The sequence below is a fragment of the Hylobates moloch genome, unplaced genomic scaffold (genome assembly GCF_009828535.3).
Source record: "Hylobates moloch isolate HMO894 unplaced genomic scaffold, HMol_V3 SCAFFOLD_15, whole genome shotgun sequence".
In the NCBI taxonomy this organism is placed as follows: Eukaryota; Metazoa; Chordata; class Mammalia; order Primates; family Hylobatidae; genus Hylobates; species Hylobates moloch.
Window position 1 is genome coordinate 3,104,695 of NW_026652290.1, and position 20,096 is coordinate 3,124,790.

Genomic DNA, 20,096 nt, shown 5'->3' on the forward strand with positions numbered 1-20,096 from the left:
GAGTTGGGGCGGGATCTGGCGCGGATGGGGGCGGAGCCGCCGGTGCTGACTGACAGCCTGACTGCGCGGCCGGGACAGTCCCTCCGTTCCCGATCCGGCGGGAGGGAGGGGGGAGGGGCGGGATTTCCTGCGGGAGGCGCCGAGCCGGCCTTGGAAAAGGAGAAGGAGAAAGGGGGGCAGGGGGGGAGTGGGAGCCACCGTCCTGAGTGCCAGGGACCGAGCAGGGCCAGCCGGACCCCGGCGGGCGGCCGGGAGAGGTGAGGCTGCGGGGCCCGCGCTGGGGGTCAGCGCCCTTGGGGGCGGGCGCAAACTAACTTTTCTTGCGGGATCGGCGGGCACCTCCATCTCCCCGTTCCTTCCGTCCTCCTCGCGCCCCTTTTTCCATCCTCCGCGTTTATACCTCGGGCGCTTGGCCCGCCCGGCTTCTCCCGCCGCTTTGTTCCCCGGTGGGCCTGGGCTGGGCTGGGCTGGGCTGGGCTGGGGGGTTGCGAGGAGCTGGAGGGACATTCCGGGGGGCGGGGGAGTCAGCCCGACCCCAGGCACTGCCAAGGGCGCCCTCCGTCCGTGTCGGCCGCGGGCTCCGCGTGGGTGTGCCCCTGGGTTTGGCTTGGGACGTTTGGGGAGTGAGGGGTTCCCGGCCAGGGCCCCAGGCCTGCGCGGATCTCATGCCACAAGACTCTGGCAGTAAATTCGCTGCCACCGAGAAACTGACGTAAGCTTCTATGCAGTGGAGTCCAGGGTCTGGGCTTCAGGTTCAGGCTTGGGGGGCTTGGGAGCCCCGTTTGTCAGCAGTGCCCCAGCTCTGTCTCTGTTCTCTGCCCAGCTGCTCCTCCACCCAACACAAGGGGCGAGGACGGGTCAGCAACAGGTGCTGTGCAGCTTCCCTCTCTAGCAGGCAGAGCCCCCAGAAATGGGGGGCCAGAAGCACTTCATGCCCTCCGTTCACAAAGAGTCCTAGGACTAGGGCATCCAGCCATTAAAGCGAAGGCTTGAAGCCTCCGTAGGGAGGAATCTGGGGGCTGGTGCCTTTGACAGGGAGTGACCCCTGCCCGCCTGCCTGTGCCTGACCCTCCCGGCCCCACCTCCTGGCCCGCCAGTTGTCTGTGGGTGTCGGAGCCTCGGGCTGTGGAGAACAGGCTGCTGGCCCGGCCTGCCCCAGTATGTCATGCTGCCAGGGCCCCTCCTGCCCAAGGTTGAGGTACTGCCAGGTGCCCTGGGGCCCCAGTGACTCAGCCTCCCCCTCCCAGAATGCCATCTCCCCCGCCACCAATACTCCTCTCATGCATAGCAGCTTCCTCCCCACTTTCAGTGGCTCAGCATCACCATCGACTCTGAGGGGAGCCAGGGTGGCTTGGGGGCTCCCTGAAGGTCTTGTCCTGCTCATCCTCTGCACGCCACTTCTGAGACCCTTGCAGTCTGTGGCCCAGCATTTGACAGAGGCCCTGTGCCTTTTCCAGAGCCCTGAGACCAGTGCACCGCTGCTGCCTGAGGCCCAAGGGAATGCTGGCTGCTCTCTGGGTGGGCACTGGTGTTCCGCAGCCAAGCCGGGAAGATTGGTGTGCCCAGTGCCGGCCCATCCCAGAGCTGTCGGAAGCCACAAGCTGATATCCATCCAGATTTCCACGTAGCCTCTCCACCCCCTCAAAGATTAGCTTTCCTTCGTGTGGTGGCAGTTCACGGAGCACCTTTGGGAGTATCCCTCAGCACCTGACGAGGAGCCCGCTGCCTGGGACACCAGACTTGCTCCCCGGGAACCGGGAGCCCTCCAAGGGGCTGCAGCATGGCGCCCTGACGCCCCAGCTTGGACCCGTTGCCTGCCTTTGCCCTGGACTCCTGAGCGCAGAGCTCAGCCCAGGAGCCAGTATGGGTCGTGAACAGGACCTGATCCTCGCTGTCAAGAATGGAGATGTGACCGGTGTGCAGAAACTGGTGGCGAAGGTCAAGGCCACAAAGACAAGTGAGTACCGGGTGGGACGAGCATCCCGCTGAGGCCCTCTGAGTGCTCAGTTCACAGAGGCTTGGTGGGTGGGGGTGGGTCGCTGTGATCCGCATATTTGAGGAGGGTGGACTGTCTTGTTCTCAATAAGAAGTGCCTCTGTGTGAGAGAGCCAGAGAGAAAGTTGGGTCCCCCTTGCTGTGTGTCCTTAGGCAAGTCACTTAACCTCCCTGGGCTGCAGTTTCCTTACCTGCAAAACTAGAGGGCTGAAGTACATTCATTCACATTGTTATTGAGTGCCTATTGCTTGTCACCCAGGCTGGAGTACAGTGGCAGGATCTCGGCTCACTGGAACCTCCGCCTTCTGGGTTCAGGCCATTCTCCTGCCTCAGCCTCCCTAGTAGCTGGGATTACCATGTGTGCCACCATGCCCGGCTAAATTTTTTTTATATTTTTGGTAGAGATGGGGTTTCTCCATGTTGACCAGACTGGTCTCGAACTCGAGACCTCAAGTGATCCACCCACCTAGGCCTCCTAGTACTAGGTTTACAGGAGTGAGTCACCGTGCCTGGCTCAGGCTCTGTTCTAAGCACTGGACCATAGTAGTGAACAAAACAGACCCAAATTCCTGTCTTCGTGGAGTTGCCTTCTAGCAGATGGTCTTTCTGATGTGTTCTTGGGAGCCATGAGGTTTCTGACAGTGGGTTAGAGAAGACTGAATAGATAGAACTTCATCCCTACCCCCAACCTCAAACGCACACATTTCAACCAGGGCATCTCTGTGTTCGTGTCTTAAGAGGATATCTACAAGATAGCTTTTTATTTTTTTTTGAGACGGAGTCTTGCTTTCTCACCCAGGCTGGAGTGCAGTGGCGTGATCTCAGCGCACTGCAGCCTCTGCCTCCTGGGTTCAAGCGATTCTTCTGCCTCAGCCTCCCGAGTAGCTGGGATTACAGGCTCCTGACACAACGCCTGGCTAATTTTTACTAGAGACGGGGTTTCACCATCCTGACCTCAGGTGATCCACCCGCTTCAGCCTCCCAAAGTGCTAGGATTACAGGCGTGAGCCACCGCACCAGGCCATGAGATAGCTTTTGAAAAGGGAGTTCTACTGCTTAAAAAAAGTTCAACACTTTCTAACAAGTTGCTAAAGTTTCTCTTCTCTTGACATGTGTGCCCTGGGGGTGTGTGGCCAGAGCTCGTTTACTGGAGATTTTCACCTAGCCTCGAGACCTGACTGGGCTGTGGGGGCTCCATGCACAAGTGGCCACACCTGAGCCCCATGTCTTGGGTGCCTCTGTGGTGCGACCCCCCACAGGGAGAATAGACCTCTGGGCTTCAGGGAGGGCTCTCTGGGCTGTCCCAGGAGGCCACTGGACTTGTCACCTTGAGATCCCAGATCAGCATAGGCAGGAGGTGGTTCCTGCCACCACACTGAGGCAGGAGGAGTTCCCTGGATGGGAGGGTCTCCTCTGGAGTTCAGGGGCTCTAGCCCCAAGATACACCTTGGCCCTGTGCACAGGAAGGAGTCCCCCAGGCTACCTGAACACCTGGGGTGTGGGTGCCAGAGGAAGGGCCTTAACCTCATGCATCCACTAGCACACTGGGGCAGGAGACGCAGGGCCTGGAGAGGTGGAGCTGTGGGGTGGTCTCTGTGCCTAGGGAAGTGGACACAGGGTGGGTGCCACTGGGGAGGTGCTAAGGAGGTCCCAGGGGAGGGCCCTAAAGTCCAGCAGTGCAGCCACTCCCCTCCTCTGTCACCTCTGTGTTGCTTTTGGCAACCTGCCCAGTGGGGCCTTGGTCAAGCTGCTTCTGGCCTCACAGCTCTGGGGCCTCAAAGTGAGGCCCTCAGGAGGGCAGGTGGGAGGGGTTTGGAGGCCGGTGGCGGGAACTGCAGAGCCGGCTCTTAGGCTCCGAGAAGGTCCCTTGTGCCCAATGGGAAACGTCTGTGGGGAAGGAGGTCCCTTCCCTCAGTCCCAAAGGGGAGAATTCACCCTGCGCAGGCTGTAGGCGCGGGCACAGCATGACTGGGGCCTGGGATTCCTTGTGAGGCCCTGGCACTGTGCCTCCCCTCCCAGTCCTCTGAGAAGCTGGAGAGGCTGGTGACAAAAGTGAGATCACAAGGTGACATTTGCAAACCTTATAGTCTATGAAATATTATAATTTCCTCACTTGCCTGTGAGATAGGTATTTCAATATCCGTTCTGTAGATAAGGAAAGTGATGCTCAGAGAGGGTTAGTGACTTGCCTAAAGTCACACAGCCATAGCATGGCAGAGCAGAGGCAAAGCCGCACCCTGTCCCCTGTGCTCTGCACTCAGCTGCCCATCAGAATTACCTAGGGATTGTTCTGTTCTTTTTAAAGAGATAGGGTCTCACTTTGGGAGGCCAAGGTGGGCAGATCACTTGATGTCAGGAGTTCGAGACCAGCCTGGGCAACGTGGTGAAGCCCCGTCTCTACGAAAAATACAAAAATTAGCTCAGTGTGGTGGCGAGTGCCTGTAGTCCCAGCTACTCGGGAGGATGAGGCAGGAGGATCTCTTGAACCTGGGAGGCGGAGGTTGCAGTGAGCTGAGATCGTACCACTGCACTCCAGCCTGGGCAACAGAGCAAGAGTCTGTCTCAAAAAAAAGAAAAAAAAAAAAAAGACAGGGAAAGAGATGGGGTCTCGCTATGTTGCCCAGCCTTGAACTCCTGGGCTCTAGTGATCCTCCTGCCTCATCCTCCCACCTCAGCTTCCTGAGTGGCTAGTACTACAGGCAATGCCACCATGCTGGCCTAGGGATTGTTTCAAAAGTGCAGACTGGGCCAGCCATGATGGCACACACCTATAGTCCTGTTGGCCCTGTGCACGGGAAGGAGTCCCCCAGGACTCCTAGTTAGCCTAGGAGTTTGAGACTGGCCTGGGCAACATAGTAAGATGCCATCTCTACAAAAAAATTAAGAAATGATCTGGGCATGGTGGCACATGCCTGTAGTCCCGCCTATTCAGGAGGCTGAGGTGGGAGGATCGCTTGAGTCGGGGAGGTCAAGGCTACAGTGAGCCGAGATCGTGCCACTACACTCCAACCTGGGCAACAGAGCAAGACCCTGTCTCAAAAAGTAATAAATAAGTAAAAATAAAAGTGTAGACTCCTTGGACTCCCCTCAAAATCAGACTCATCACAGAGGGCCTGGGACTCTGTATATCAGAAAGTTCTCCCTATGATTTTAATGCAGTTCTCAGAAGTGAGGCTAGGGACTCTTGCTCCGTATCATAAGAAGGCAAGGGAAACTGCTAAAAGGGAGGCGTCAGGACTCCCCTTTTTCCTTCTGGGGGTTAGCTGGCGCTTTATAGCTATCGAGAGAGAACAGGAAGGTGGGAGGTGCTCCCTCAGCCTCCTCCATTTGATATCAGGCCAATTCCCCGCCCCCGCCCAGGTCCTCTTCAGGGAGCAGGTGGCTGAGAGAAGAGGGGTACAGTTGCCCTGGCCCTGCTCCCCACCCCTTGCCGCACCACTCCCTTTTCTGAACAATCTCCTTCTTTGGCCAGAGGAAATGGGGTGTGCTGGGGCGGCCAGCTGAGCTCACATCCTCTGCCCGGGAGCCTAAATCAGGAGCCACCCTTCCACCCCCAGCGCCAGGCCCGGGAAGAAGGTTGTACCGCAGGGGAAGTGCCTGGAGTCACTGCCAGGAACCGGGACCCTCTGCCCTCCTGCCAGGGTCCCCAGCCCGGTCACTCTGAGCCTCTCCCCCACCGCCTTTCCGGCCATTGTTCTGAAAAGAACGGAGCCACCCAGCCTGGCCCTTGCCCTGTTCCTGTCCTGCCTGTCACATTGTCCTGCTCCTCTCGGGAGAGACTGCATCCCGCCACCCAGCTGCCTCATTCCAAACCATCCAGGCTTTTGGAAGAGGAGGGCTAATGGAAGAGTGGGCAGCTTGAAGGGCGCTCTGTGTCTCTTCCCTGCTGACCGCATTGTCTCCACTGGGGCTCAGAGAGGTACCGTGGCAGGCCAGGGTCACACAGCCAGAGTGAGCATTTGAACTGTGCACTTCCGCTTCTAGAGCCCCTCTTCTTTCTCCTGCCTCAAATGGTTCTGTATGACAAGGACTTTCCAAGGGAACTGGAGGAAAATGGAGGTCTGCGTTTCTTCCCAGTGGCCACAACCCCTTCAGCGCTTTGTCCCTCCCTGGCTCTGTCCTTACCTTTGTGGCACAGTGTCCTTCAGTTTGGCCCTCAGTGTAGCCGTCCCCTCCCTCCCCGTGCCATGCTCCCTACTGCCAGGTTGGTCCCTCCCCTCCCTGTTGGAATGAAACCCTGTCTCGCCCAGGCTACTGGGGTATTCAGGGGCCCACCGGAGCCTGGGGGGCAGGCCTGGGCAGCACACTTGGCACTCCGCCCAGCCTGGCCGAGCCAGGCCCACTCCTTCCCCGCAGAGTGGGTTCTAGCAGGAGGCAGGGGCCACCCATGACAGGCCTTCCTTCCCTCCCCAGCACTTCCAACAACCACTCCCACCAGTTCCCTGGCTCTCGCAGGGAGCACACCTGCCTGAACCCTGCCCCGAGAGGGAGTGGCCCCAGCTCCTCCTGCCACCAACCTGCAGAGTCCTTGTCCAAGGCATGGACACCTCAGCTAAGACCCTGTAGGTGTGGAGTCAGCAGTGGCAACGACTCCCTGGGCAGTCTGAGCACCCATGGAGGTCCCAGTGGGGACAGTGCGGGCCCTGTGCCAGCTCTTGTTGGAGGACCATCGCCCTAACGTCGGGATGGTATTGGCCAACACGTCAGGAGGGCTAGATGTTGAGAGCTCCTGTCTTTGCATATGACAGGGTCAGGCGCTGTACTCACAGCCCCCGTGAGCAGGTTCTGATCAGCTCATTTTACAGTTGAGGACACTGAGCATGGGAGGTTAAATGACTTGTCACAGTCACACAGCTGGCGCCTGGCAGAGCCAGTGTTGGGTAGAGGTCTGTCTAATGTCACCTTCCTCTGGGATACCCCAGGACTGGGCATCGTGGCCTGTCCTTGAATACCTAGTGCCTCTTTCCTTCTCTCTCCCCACCCCTCGGCCCAGTAGGACAACATGACTCCCCGCCTGGGCCATTCAGGCAGGAATGCTAACCATGCACACCGTGGGCCTGTCCACTGAGGGCACGTCGTGCCAGTCCCACCCCCCGCCCTCTTTGGCTCTATAAACAAGCGGGGCTGGGGCGAGGGGAAGCCAGCCCACTGCCACAGCAGCAGCCTGCCCTCACTGCCGTCACGCTGCTGGGCCGGTGGGCTAGGGTGGGGAGCCACAGGGACGGGACAGGCAGAAGGCCATGGGGCAGGTGCTTTCCTGCACGCCAAGAGGTCAGCCGGGCTGTGACAGGCGGGGGGAGGGATGCTGGGTGAGGGCAGTCATCTGATGGCCCTGACACCTCCTGCCCTGACCCCTAGAGCTCCTGGGCTCCACAAAGAGGCTCAACGTGAACTACCAGGATGCTGATGGGTGAGTGGGAGCCCCTGTCCCTCTGCAGAGCTGCTGGGTGGGGGCAGTAGAGCCCCGGGGGTGGGGCTGGAGGGAAAGATCCTGAGGCCCAGGGCCCCTTTCCCTCTCAGACTTGGCCCTGGAAGTGTATTTGCTGCGAGCTGTGGGTCCTGTCCCTGGGCTGGAGGGAGGGGACGCCCGTCCGCCCATGGAGTTAGCCCTGAGTGAGGGGAGGGGCCCTGGTGCCTCTCTGCGGGGCCTCCTGGGGTCAGATTCCTTTGGGGCCCCCTTTTCTCCCTGGAGGGTAGGAGCCCTCAGGCTCCCGCTCCCACGGCCCCCTCCCCTGGGCCAGCTGGGGGCGGGGCGGGGGGGGCGAGACAAACGGGCCTCTCAGCGCAGACACTGAGCCCTTTCATGCTGTGGCTCAGCCACTGCGCTCCCACGGCACGGCTGGTGGGGTTGGGGGGGCCAGTAACCCATCCCTGCCAGCCCCCAGGATAGGTTCGGGTATGGAAGACCAGGATTTGGGGGTGGGGACTGCCCACCAACACCCCTAACTTTGTGTCCTCCCACCTCAGATTCTCTGCCCTCCACCACGCTGCTTTGGGGGGCAGCCTGGAGCTCATAGCCTTGCTGCTAGAGGCTCAGGCCACTGTTGACATCAAGGACAGCAATGGTGAGACCCCCATGTGTCCCCGACCCCCACCCCGGGCAGGTAGGGGCCCTACCTAGACCCTGGGACCAGAGCTTGCTCCCGTGACAACGTAGCAATGCTAACAGATGCTAGCACAGCGTCTCCGGGCTTGCGAGTGGCTTTTCCCCGTTTAATCTTCACAGCCTTCCACAGCATAGGGGAGTGGTACTAACATCCCATTATTCAGATGAGTAGGTTGAGGCTCAGCGAGGTTTTGTTGCTGTCCTGGGGTCATCATGATCCGTAGTGGGCACAGCGGGACTCTGGCTTCAGCCCCGTCGAGCCGAACCTCTTCCTAACCACACCTGGATAGAGCCAGCACTGCATCCCCGTGGGCTGTCTGCCCTCCCAGCTGGGCTGGCTCCATACGCTGCTCAGTTCCTCTCCACCCCCAACGCCGTCCCAGGACCTCCCTCAGAAACCCTTTCCTCCTGCCAGGCATGCGCCCGCTGCACTACGCAGCCTGGCAGGGCCGGCTGGAGCCTGTGAGGCTGCTGCTGCGCGCCTCTGCGGCCGTCAATGCCGCCTCGCTGGACGGACAGATCCCCCTGCACCTGGCTGCGCAGTATGGACATTATGAGGTGGTACGTGAGGCTGCCCACAGGGGCGTGGCGCAGGGCAGGGTGGGGTGCCGGACAGGCCAGGCCCCCTCACTCGGCTCCCCCAACCCCAGTCAGAAATGCTTCTCCAGCATCAGTCCAACCCATGCCTGGTCAACAAGGCCAAGAAGACGCCCCTGGACCTGGCCTGTGAATTCGGCCGACTCAAGGTGAGGCCCGCAGCCTTGGGGTGCTGGGTCCTGGACGTCTACAGGGTCTCAGGAGGAGGCTCTAACTGGGCGCTGGGTGCTGCAGGTGGCCCAGCTGCTTCTGAACAGCCACTTATGTGTGGCACTGCTGGAGGGCGAGGCCAAAGACCCATGTGACCCCAACTACACCACGCCCTTGCACTTGGCTGCCAAGAATGGCCACAGAGAAGTCATCAGGTACCCTTGGGGTCCCCCCGCTTCCTCATCACCTGCCTGCGGGACCATCGGTGCCCCTCAGTGCCCTCCCCCACTGCCCTCTTCACCCGGGCTCTCCATCTCCCAGGCCCCCAGCAGTCAGCACCCCCTCCTGCCCCACCTCCCCCATGACTCCCCCCGTCCACTGCAGGCAGCTCCTGAGAGCTGGGATCGAGATCAACCGCCAGACCAAGACGGGTACGGCGCTCCACGAGGCTGCACTGTATGGCAAGACCGAGGTGGTACGGCTGCTTCTGGAGGTGGGTATGGGTGCCTGCTCCCTCGCAGGTGTCCATGGAGCCTCTGCCCTGTGCCCTGACTGGCTGGGGAGGTACGGGACGGAGGACTCCAGCGTGGTTTTTGCATGGGCGTCAGGGAAGAGGCCTGACTTCCTTCTGAATGGTGCTGAGGCGGTGCAGATGGGTCGGGGGCAGACCAACCTGATTGGGACCCCAGATCTGACTCTTACTAGCTGAGTGAACTTGAGCTTGTCCTTGACTTGAGTTCCTGAGCTTCTATTTCCTCATCTGTAAAATATGAAAATGGTAATAGTACCTAGGTCCCGGGTAGCTGAGAGAATCGGGTGAGGGGTGTCAAAGTGCCTAGCGTGTACTCATGTGACACTGTGCACCCAGGGAGGTGTGGACGTGAACATCCGGAATACGTATAACCAGACGGCGCTGGACATAGTGAATCAGTTCACCACCTCCCAGGCCAGCCGGGAAATCAAGCAGCTACTGCGGGGTGAGTGCGGGGGAGGATACCCTGCCCATGGGGGCCTGGAGCCGCTCAAGTGGTACCAGGATGTGGAGGGGGAGTGGACGTCCCTGGGGGAGGGTTGTCAAGGGGATGAGGAGTGGGAAGATGCCCTAAAGACCCTTAGATGACACCTGTCCCCCACCCCATTCTCTTAGAGGCCTCAGGGATCCTGAAGGTCCGAGCGCTCAAGGATTTCTGGAACCTCCACGATCCCACTGCTCTCAATGTCCGGGCAGGGGATGTCATCACGGTGAGGGACCCCAGGCAGGCCTTCCTTTGCAAATACAGATGATTGCTGTTACTTATTTGGGCACCTGCTATGTTACCAGGTTCTGCTCTGAGGTCTCCATACGCACCCTCATTTAATTCTTCCTAAAGCCAGGGAAGGCGGTGCCGTTAGCATTTCTTCTTTACAGATGACAAAGTTGAGAATTAAACAAAATAAAATCAAGAGAAATTAAAGTGACTTGCCCAAGGTCACACAGCTAGCAAGTAGTGGAGCTGTGATTTGACCCTGGAGGCACAGAGGAGATTGAGCTGGCTGCTGGCAGCAGGGGTGGAACTTGGGCCAGTGTGGGCATTAGAGGCCAGCTCCTCAGGGGTAGGGGAAGAGCTGGATCAGGGTTGCCGGACCGCAGCTGCAGGGACAACTGTTTGCCACTTGCCTGGTGCTGGGAGTGACCGTCCCCGCCCCCCACCCCTGGCCCCAGGTGCTAGAGCAGCATCCCGACGGCCGCTGGAAGGGCCAAATCCACGAGAGCCAGAGGGGCACAGACCGCATAGGCTACTTCCCCCCGGGCATCGTCGAGGTGGTCAGCAAGCGGGTGGGCGTCCCTGCAGCCCGCCTCCCCTCCGCACCCACCCCCCTGCGCCCAGGCTTCTCCCGGACACTGCAGCCTCCTGCTGAAGAACCCCCACACCCTCTTACCTACAGCCAGCTTCCTCGGGTGGGCCTCAGCCCAGACAGCCCAGGTACATCCTCCCAGGGGGCAGTGCTGGGCACTGTGTGGGCGTGTGGCCTGGGCAAGCTGCCAGACAGCTGTCAGAGCGTCCCTTGGGACTCTGACCCCTTGGCTTCTGCCCCCCATAGCAGGTGACAGGAATAGCGTGGGCAGTGAGGGCAGTGTGGGCAGCATCCGCAGTGCCGGCAGCGGGCAGAGCTCTGAGGGCACTAACGGCCATGGCCCTGGCCTCCTGATTGAGAACGCCCAGGTAGGATGATGGGGTCACGGACCAGGGCAGGGCTCATTCCCCACTGCCAGTTCCCCAAATGCTGAGTTGGCTCCTGCCCTGTCTCCAGCCACTGCCCTCTGCCGGAGAGGACCAGGTGCTGCCAGGACTCCACCCACCGTCCCTGGCAGGTAGGAAGGGTCAGGGGACCTGGGTTGGCTAGGAGAGGTGCACGTAAGGAGGCCGAGGGTGGGCACCCCTTCCTCCTGCCACCTTTCCATCCCATTTTTCTCTCTCCTTGAAGACAACCTGAGCCACCGCCCTCTGGCCAACTGCCGCTCTGGGGAGCAGATCTTCACCCAGGACGTGCGGCCAGAACAGCTGCTGGAGGGGAAGGTGTGATCTCCATTGCGGTGCACTGTGGGCCTTGGGGTGGGTAGGGCAGGGCAGATGCAAGAGCCTCTGCATGGACTGAAGCCCCGCTCCGGCAGGCCCTGAGCCCCTGGTGGGGGCTAGGGCCTTGGTCCAGCTCCTGCTAATTCTGCCCCCTTCCCCCACCCCGCAGGACGCGCAGGCCATTCATAACTGGCTAAGCGAGTTCCAGCTGGAGGGCTACACTGCCCACTTTCTGCAGGCCGGCTATGATGTGCCTACCATCAGCCGCATGACACCTGAGGTGGGTGCTGCAGCTGGGAGGCAGTGCCCAGCGGGCAGGGGAGGGCCCAGCGGGCAGGGGAGGGGCCTGATGGCCAGACTTTGTGTGGCAGGACCTGACGGCCATCGGGGTGACCAAGCCTGGGCACAGGAAGAAGATCGCCTCAGAGATCGCTCAGCTCAGCATCGCCGAGTGGCTGCCCAGCTACATCCCAGTGAGCCATCAAGGGTGGCTGGGGAGTGGGGCACGTGCTGTCGCCCTCAGCTGTGGCTTTGCGGTGCCTTTTCCCCTCTGGCTGGGGGTGGAGGCTGGCTGAGAGTTGTTCTGAGGACGGTGCTCTTCCAGACGGACCTGCTGGAGTGGCTGTGTGCACTGGGGCTGCCTCAGTACCACAAGCAGCTGGTGAGCAGTGGCTACGACTCCATGGGGCTGGTGGCCGACCTCACCTGGGAGGAGCTGCAGGAGATTGGGGTCAACAAGCTCGGTAAGGACTGTCCTGAGGCCTGGCTGGGCCCCCACCTGCCTCCAGGGTCTCCAAGAGAAGACAGTATGGGGCCCAGTGGTGACCGGGACAACCCCAGCCCCAGCTAACCTTGCCACTTCCGTCCCCCATCTCAGGGCATCAGAAGAAGCTCATGCTGGGGGTGAAGCGGCTGGCAGAGCTTCGGCGGGGCCTGCTGCAGGGGGAGGCCCTCAGCGAAGGCGGGCGCCGGCTGGCCAAGGGTCCGGAGCTGATGGCCATCGAGGGACTGGAGAACGGAGAAGGCCCAGCTACGGCTGGCCCACGGCTCCTCACCTTCCAGGGCAGCGAACTAAGCCCAGAGCTACAGGCGGCCATGGCAGGGGGTGGCCCTGAACCACTCCCCCTCCCACCTGCCCGCTCTCCCAGCCAGGAGAGCATCGGGGCACGCTCCCGGGGGTCCGGCCACTCACAGGAACAGCCTGCCCCACAGCCCAGCGGTGGAGATCCCAGCACACCCCAGGAGAGGAACCTTCCAGAGGGCACAGAGCGGCCCCCTAAGCTTTGTTCCTCACTTCCTGGCCAAGGACCCCCACCCTATGTTTTTATGTACCCCCAGGGCTCACCCTCTAGCCTGGCCCCAGGGCCACCTCCTGGCGCACCCTGGGCCTTCTCCTACTTGGCCGGGCCCCCTGCCACTCCCCCAGACCCGCCTCGACCTAAGCGCCGGTCCCACAGCCTAAGCCGCCCTGGCCCCACAGAGGGGGATGCTGAGGGGGAGGCCGAAGGGCCGGTGGGCAGCACCCTGGGCAGTTATGCTACCCTTACCCGGCGGCCAGGACGCAGTGCCCTTGTCCGGACCAGTCCTAGCGTGACCCCAACCCCAGCTCGGGGGACTCCTCGCAGCCAGTCCTTTGCCCTGCGGGCCCGGCGCAAAGGCCCCCCGCCCCCGCCCCCCAAGCGCCTCAGCTCCGTCTCTGGCCCCAGCCCGGAGCCACCTCCACTAGATGGGAGCCCAGGTCCCAAGGAAGGGGCCACAGGGCCCCGAAGGCGAACACTGAGTGAACCTGCTGGCCCCTCAGAGCCCCCTGGCCCACCTGCCCCGGCTGGGCCCGCGTCAGACACGGAGGAGGAGGAGCCAGGCCCCGAGGGGACGCCCCCATCTCGGGGCAGCTCTGGGGAAGGGCTGCCCTTTGCAGAGGAAGGGAACCTGACCATCAAACAGCGCCCGAAGCCTGCTGGCCCCCCGGCCCGAGAGACACCCGTGCCCCCTGGCCTTGATTTCAACCTCACGGAATCAGACACTGTTAAGCGGAGGCCCAAGTGCCGGGAGAGAGAGCCACTGCAGACCGCACTGCTGGCCTTCGGAGTGGCCGGTGCCACGCCTGACCCCGCTGCCCCCCTACCTTCTCCAACTCTTGGCGTGTCTCCTTCAGCTTCTAGCCTTCCCCAGCCCGAGCCCAGCAGCCTTCCAGCCCAAGGAGTTCCAACCCCCCTTGCTCCCAGCCCTGCCATGCAGCCTCCAGTGCCGTCCTGCCCAGGGCCAGGTCTGGAAAGCTCAGCAGCTAGTCGGTGGAATGCGGAGACAGAACCCCCGGCCGCCCCTGCTGCCCTCCTCAAGGTGCCCGGAGCAGGTAAGAGGCGAGGCCTGTGCGGGAGGCACTGCTGCAGGATTGTGTCTGACCCAGCCAAGTCCCAGGCCATCCTTTTTGTCTCTGCAGGAACAGCCTCCAAACCTGTGTCGGTGGCCTGCACCCAGCTGGCATTTTCTGGCCCTAAGCTAGCGCCCCGGCTTGGCCCCCGCCCGGTGCCTCCTCCACGGCCTGAGAGCACTGGGACTGTGGGCCCAGGCCAGGCCCAGCAGAGACTGGAGCAGACCAGCTCGTCCCTGGCAGCTGCACTGAGAGCCGCAGAGAAGAGCATTGGCACCAAGGAGCAAGAGGGGTGAGGGGGGCCGGATGGGGAGGGAGAGAAGGCTGCAGAGAAACGTGCTCCCTGCATCCTCTGCCCAGGGATCATGGGGATGTTGGAGGGGGACATTGCAGGCACTAATGGGATAAGAGGCCAGGTGTTGGAGTCACCTAGATCAGGGAATCCTGGTGGCTACCATTTAAGAGGCACATGAGCCTGGCCGGTCCCTTGCCTCCCTGAGCCTCTGGGAGCTATGACAGCTCCCTGCCCCACGGCCAGTGGGGTGCAGGCCACTGGCTGATCTGACCGCGTCCTTCCCCTTGCTGCAGCGCCCCCAGCGCCTCCACCAAGCACATTCTGGATGACATCAGCACCATGTTCGATGCCCTGGCTGACCAGCTGGACGCCATGCTGGACTGAGCCCTCCAGCAGTGCCCACTGTGATCTGCCGAAGTCCACTGCCTTTGCCCCAGCACAGAAGAGGCCCCTGCCACCCTAGGGACAGGCCAAGGGCTGGTCAGGCTGAAGTGCCCCTCCTCGCAGGGCCCCTTCCCACTCTAAGCCTGCGGCTGTGGGCACCGCAGCTCTTGTGGGGCAGCCCACCTTATCAGAACCTGACTAGCGAGGGACCTCCGTTGCATCTCAGCAACGCCCTCCCAGGGTTTGATCGATTGAGCAGGACAGCCCTGCTCCTGGACAGGGACTCTGGTAAGAGCTCTCTCCTCAGGGAGGAAGCGGGGGTGGGGCTTTGGGGGTGCTTTCTCTGTACCCCCCAGCCTGTGTCCCAAGTTGTGCCAAGGGAATGCCTCTTGCCACCCACCATCCTGCCCAGGCCCTGAGAGGCCGGAGGAGGCGTGTGTCTGGCCGGGCCCCCTCTCCGTAGGTGTACAGAGGACGTGTAAATACACAGCGGTGGTGCCCAGGCAGCTCCTGCCCCCGCCTTCCCTCACTGAGGCAGGGCTAGCAGGGGTGGGAGGCAGTGGGGTTAACAGATCCCACAAGTCCTAACTTTTCAATTGTAAATGTTATTTTTTAAGCAGAGAGAAATGCATATATTTTAAATGGAATTTATTCTATCTATTAACTGCCTGAGAGGACACAATGGGGGAGGGGCTTCGGACCACAGCCGGAGCCCCGACTGCCCACCTGAGGGTAGGGAGAGCCTGACCCCATTGGCCCAGGCCCTGGCTCTGTAACCATTAACCTCTTCCCCCAACTAACACCAATGAAAACACCATTCCACTTGACTGGGCTGTGTGTTTGCCTCTGTGACATGGGGACCCCTGACCCTAGGGGTCTTGCCTGAGCCAGACCTGAGGGACCCACCAGCGTAGATGGAGGAAGGCTTAGGCCTCCCTTTGCCAGCCACCGCCATGGGTTGGCAGACCCTGGAGTGGCCTTACAGACCAGCCACAGGTATTTCTTAGCAATTGACACATTTTAATACAAACCAGTCTACGTTCATTCCTAAAAGGCTCATTTCCAGTAAAAAATATACACCAGTAGAAACTTCTCCCAGAACTGGGGCAGAGGCTGAGGAGACCTGGGCCAGATTCCCTAAGACTGACAGGCAGCCAGCTTGAGCCAGGCACAGGAAGAGGCCCCAGGGCGAAGCGGGGGCCCTGCTCCATCTTCAGGTTCAGGCGGGAGACTCCCCCACAGAGGGAGGGAGGGGAGGCACTCGGGGCCACATCCAGGCAAGCACCACCACCCTGCCCTCCACAGCAGCCTTGGGAGTCGGATGCGTCGGCCAAGGCTGCTGCTGTTGCTCCTCCAAAGAAGGTTTGCTTCAAGGCCACGTCCAGGGACCCAAGAGCAGAGGCACTGGGGGGCAAGGGATCCCCAAGGGGGCAAGGGATCCCTAAAGGGGGTAGCTCACAGGTGAGGGGGTTGAGGGCCCCTCTAGGGAGCGCCTGAGGCCATACATTCAAGAGTGTCCCTGGTGAGGCCCAGGGAAGAGCCAGGACTGGCCAAGGGCCCAGGCCGTCAGCTCCTCCACAGTGAGCCCCAGAGCTCAGGAAGACAGCGGGTCTCACAAGGGGAGCTGGGTTTCCAGTGCCACGGGTGCAGGAGCAAACCCGGAAACATTCATGATACCAACTCCCCTGTTCAGAAATGGGTCTGGCTTTAGCCCCAGGGACAGGGGCAACTACAGCCACCACAGCCAGTGGCTCAGAAGGGAGAGTTCATGCCCAGCTTAGTTTCAAACTGCAGCTTCTGTCGCTTCTGGTAGCGGACTCGGACCCTGGTGGGGCAGGAGATTAAAGCACAGGATGGCAAAGATCCTTAGACCAGGGGCCGGGGCAGGACACCAGAGGAGGAGGGAGGGATGGGCAGCGGAAAGGTGGGGGAGCGTCGGTGTCGCCAAGGGAGTAACAGGTTTAGGGAACATCCCTGAACCCAGAGGGAGACGCCCTGCTGACAGCTCACCGAATCTCATGCAGCTTCACGATCTCATTGGTCACCACCACAAGGACCAGGGACAGGCAGCCCAGGAGCCATGTCAGCAGGGGCACGTCCTCCAGGCCAAAGTGGACGTGGCTGTCCCTGTGCGTCCACAGCTGCAGGTCCACGGCCGTCTGGACCACCTGACCCAGCAGCCTGCAGGAGGTGGCAGCACCGTGTGAACCCTGACACTGCTTGCTTCCTTCCCTGCTCTTCCCAGTACAACAGTTAGCTCGGGCAGGGCACAGTTAAACCTCTGGCCCCGGTCCCGCCCTCCAATCCTAGCCCTGCAGGAGACCCTCTCCTCCCCAGCCCGCACTCCGCCCTCCATCCTAGCGATACTCACACCACAGGCACTGTCACGGCCCACCAGAGGTTGGTCAAGGGGCTCTTTCTCCACAGGGGCTTGGTGCGATGCACATGGGTGATGGAAATGAAGACTGGGGAAAGTGGGGCGATGTGGGGGTCAGACTTCCACAGTGGGGCTCCTCTCCCACCATCATCCACGCCCTCCCAGGGAGCCCTCTCACCAGTGTGCAGGACAATCAGGGCGGCCGTGAGCTTCTGAGCCGACAGCAGTCCGTTGGCAAAGTCCTCAAACCAGGCTGGAGCCCTGTCGTCGTTGCTGCCAAAGTGGGGCATGGGCTCAGCCCCTCTGGGGCCGCAGGGAGGTAGGCTGGGGTGGGGAGGGAGGAAGCTTCGAGGCGAGGCAGGCGATGGGTGGATCTCTGGGGCTGGGACCCACCTGGGCAGCATGACGGAGGAGCAGTTGGTGAGGTTGCGGTCCCGGGAGCTGTCACAGAAGCTCTGCAGTGTGAAGCCAAAGCAGATGAGGCAGGAGCTGATGGTGAGGCTGAACTTGAGCAGGAAGCAGAGCAGGAAGTAGTGCTGGGTCTGCCGGGGAACAAGGCCAGTCACTCCTGGGGTGCACAGCCCCTCTGCCGGCTGCTCCTAGCTCTTCCACGTATTCAACGGGCTCTTAGTAAATGGTCAGGCCTGGGGGGATGGGGAGCTCAAGGCCCAGCAAGGGTCTTTCCCAGCTCAGGGCCACTACCTCCTCTTTGATCTGGGGGAAGACTAGGAACCAAGTACCGGAGTTCTGCTGGAATCCCCCATCCAGAGCCTTCCAGACTAGCCCCTCTCTCCTCCCCCAACCCTCAGTCCCTTCCATGCTCACTTGCAAGGCTCACAGGGTCTGTTGCGCTTACCTTCTTGGGAATGGACTGGAGGTTTTTCCCTGTTGCCATAGACATGATGGAGCTATGGGGGGGCTTCCCCAGCAGAGAGATGCTGAAAAGCAGAGATCAGGTAGAGGGATGGTGACAATGACCCTCTGTCCCTCAATTCTCACAGAGGGAGCCTCTAGGGAGTCTTGCGCATGAGGTCGAGTCTGGTGAGGGGATGGAATAAAACAAAGGCTGGACGGCAGTGGCTCACACCTGTAATCCCAGCACTTTAGGAGGCTGAGATGGGCAGATCATTTGTGGTCAGGAGTTCAAAACCAGCCTGGCCAACATGGCAAAAACCCATCTCTACTAAAAATACAAAAATTAGCCAGGTGTGGTAGTGGGTGCCTGTAACCCCAGCTACTCAGGAGGCTGAGGCAGGAGAATCACTTGAGCCCGGGAGGCGGAGGTTGCGATGAGCAGAGATTGTACCATTGCACTCCAGCTTGGATGACAGAGCGAGACTCCATCTCAAAAAAAAAAAAAAAAAAAAAGACAAAGGGGGTTCCCTCCATGCCTCCTGTACCAGAGGAGGTGAGCCCTGAGCAGTTCCAGAACCTTGGGCTCCTGGGGCTGCACAGTGACATCCAGACACCTCCTGCTTAGGCATGGGGGGCAGGGAAGCTACATGGCATCTCACCTGAGCAGAGGGTAGCAAAAGCAGGACAGCCACAGGATGTCCGTGGTACTCAGGAGTGCCGGCAGCTGGACCAGGCAAGAAAGGAACTAGACCAAGAAAGAAGCCAAGAGCCACAGTTCGATTCAGGCAAATAATAAGGGCATAGGAGCCCCCGAGCTCCCTTGCCCTGAGCCCAGATAGATGCTCACATCCTGCCAGAGGGAACAGGGGCCGGAGGGAATACTCTTCTGCCAATGAGGGTCATCTCAAAAAGCCCAGGGGCTTCACAGAGGCTCTGGGGGGACCCCTTGACTGTACTGCTAATCCCAGCCTCCCTCCTCAGATTTTCAGCTGGCCCCTGAGTGAAGAGGTGAGTAGCACGGGGGGCAATGCCTGTGCAGGCCCCACCTCACCTGGATAACCACGAGAGTCAGCTGGCACTGCAGCAGGAAGAGGAAGCACTTACGGATGCCATAGGTGGCGTGCCGAGCCTAGGGACCAAGAGGGACAGACTATGGCCTGGGTCTGCCTGGCCTCTCCTAGGCCCAACAGCTGACGCACTTTAGCCAAGAGCCAGATGCCCAGGATGCTTCTACGAGGGGAGCAGAGGCGAATGTAACTGCCTGGGAGAGAACGCTCGGAGGGCTGGGGAATGAGGTCCCCAGGTCCAAACAGGTCCTGTGCTGCTACTCCCACCCCAGGCGGGTCCTGTCCTGCGTCTCTCCTCCTTTGCCTGCCGAAGCACCCACCTGTTCGATAAGCCGGATGATGCTGATGGTCTCCTCCTGGCGAAAGGTCAGGGAGCAGGGCAGGCTGTTGAGCTGCCCTGACAGCTGCAGGGGAGAAAGGCCATCCAAGGCCTGGGCCATGCTGGTGCTGGTGGCGTAGCCAAAGGTCTCCCAGGAGCAACGGGATGGGTACAGGGGATCCAGGGCAATGCTGCTCAGGGTGGGGGACACACTTCAGCTGTATCTCCCACAGGACTGGGCACCCCACCCTCTTCTCCCACAGTGCCCAGGTGCATTGGTCCCAGCCAGGGCGAGGTCGGCTATGGTACACACCCCCAGCCCCACGCAGGCCCATCTGATCCTCCGGTCTGGGAGGTAGAGGCTGGCCCGCAGGCTCCAGGGTCCCGCCCTGACCTGATGTCGCTCTGGAGGAAGAGGCAGCTGTTCCGCAGGTTGGCAGAGCTGCCCAGGCAGCAGGTCACCTCCCCGTACTCTTGCATGATCTTTATCATCTCACACATGGCTGAGGACAGAGTATGAGGGCACAAGAGTCAGGCAGGCAGAGCGCCATGTGGGCGCTGGGCAGAGACCCATGGGACAGGAGAGCGGGAGGCAATAGGAGGTGGGCCCCTCTTCGAAACAATCCCACCCCCAGCAGCGGGATCATGTGAACATTGGCACTTCTGACTCCAACCCACAAGATTCCCCAGCTGATCCCAGCCCAGGTTCCTTCACCCCCCGCGTGGGAAACCTACATCCCTCCAGAGCCCACGGGGTACCCAGGCCCAGGCAGAGCTCAGCCGAAGGGACCAGGTTGCCCAAGTACCCACGGCCACAGCACTCACTCTCTGGGGTGCAGTCGGTGAAAAGGGGCACTAGCAGGGGCACGTTGTCGATGTTCTGCAGGTGGGGCCGCACTTGGTGGATACCCCGGGGCAGCTTGGCCTGGAGAAAGCAGAGATGCCAGTGGCTTCGGGATGGGGATCAGCATCCCTCGCCTCCACGTGCCTGCCCACTACCTGTCTACCTCTCCCCCGGACGC

General features: G+C 61.0%; 2 protein-coding genes across 11 annotated transcripts in view; one reads left to right on the forward strand and one right to left on the reverse strand.

The window, feature by feature from the left end:
- The first annotated feature begins 29 nt into the window (after window positions 1-29).
- On the forward strand, window positions 30-15,283 carry CASKIN2 (CASK interacting protein 2). 2 transcript variants are annotated; one of them, XM_032178720.2, is made up of 20 exons: window positions 30-257; window positions 1,458-1,957; window positions 7,354-7,405; window positions 7,963-8,060; window positions 8,517-8,662; window positions 8,752-8,847; window positions 8,933-9,063; window positions 9,233-9,341; window positions 9,717-9,825; window positions 9,996-10,090; window positions 10,551-10,812; window positions 10,931-11,052; window positions 11,141-11,201; window positions 11,315-11,406; window positions 11,576-11,686; window positions 11,778-11,879; window positions 12,011-12,149; window positions 12,284-13,759; window positions 13,847-14,069; window positions 14,366-15,283. In XM_032178720.2, exons 2-20 carry the CDS (start codon window positions 1,864-1,866, stop codon window positions 14,454-14,456), a joined length of 3,609 nt encoding a protein of 1,202 aa, XP_032034611.1. In that variant the 5' UTR covers window positions 30-257; window positions 1,458-1,863; the 3' UTR covers window positions 14,457-15,283. The 2 variants fall into 2 exon arrangements, with proteins under 2 accessions (XP_032034611.1, XP_032034612.1); XM_032178721.2 differs by having other exon boundaries at window positions 10,934-11,052.
- Window positions 15,273-20,096, reverse strand: part of TMEM94 (transmembrane protein 94) — a 42,184-nt gene continuing 37,360 nt past the window's right edge. For 5 of the 9 annotated variants that reach the window (XM_032178710.2, XM_032178712.2, XM_032178708.2 and 2 more), the window contains 10 exons: window positions 19,900-19,999; window positions 19,469-19,577; window positions 19,076-19,265; window positions 18,740-18,817; window positions 18,348-18,433; window positions 17,690-17,771; window positions 17,227-17,375; window positions 16,828-17,106; window positions 16,467-16,637; window positions 15,273-16,281 (listed from right to left, as the gene is read on the reverse strand). In XM_032178710.2, the coding sequence (XP_032034601.1) occupies window positions 16,209-16,281; window positions 16,467-16,637; window positions 16,828-17,106; window positions 17,227-17,375; window positions 17,690-17,771; window positions 18,348-18,433; window positions 18,740-18,817; window positions 19,076-19,265; window positions 19,469-19,577; window positions 19,900-19,999 (1,317 nt within the window). In that variant the 3' untranslated portion in view covers window positions 15,273-16,208. The remainder of the gene's footprint in view (window positions 16,282-16,466; window positions 16,638-16,827; window positions 17,107-17,226; window positions 17,376-17,689; window positions 17,772-18,347; window positions 18,434-18,739; window positions 18,818-19,075; window positions 19,266-19,468; window positions 19,578-19,899; window positions 20,000-20,096) is intronic. The other 4 variants (XM_032178718.2, XM_032178715.2, XM_032178716.2 and 1 more) reach the window with 2 other exon arrangements.

Excerpts from the sequence above, each read along its gene's own strand:
- CASKIN2 (XM_032178720.2), top strand. The coding sequence starts at position 1,864 with ATGGGTCGTGAACAGGACCTGATCCTCGCTGTCAAGAATGGAGATGTG. Across the intron at positions 8,061-8,516 it reads TGACATCAAGGACAGCAATG|GCATGCGCCCGCTGCACTAC; the intron begins GTGAGACCCCCA and ends TCCTCCTGCCAG. Across the intron at positions 9,064-9,232 it reads GGCCACAGAGAAGTCATCAG|GCAGCTCCTGAGAGCTGGGA; the intron begins GTACCCTTGGGG and ends CGTCCACTGCAG.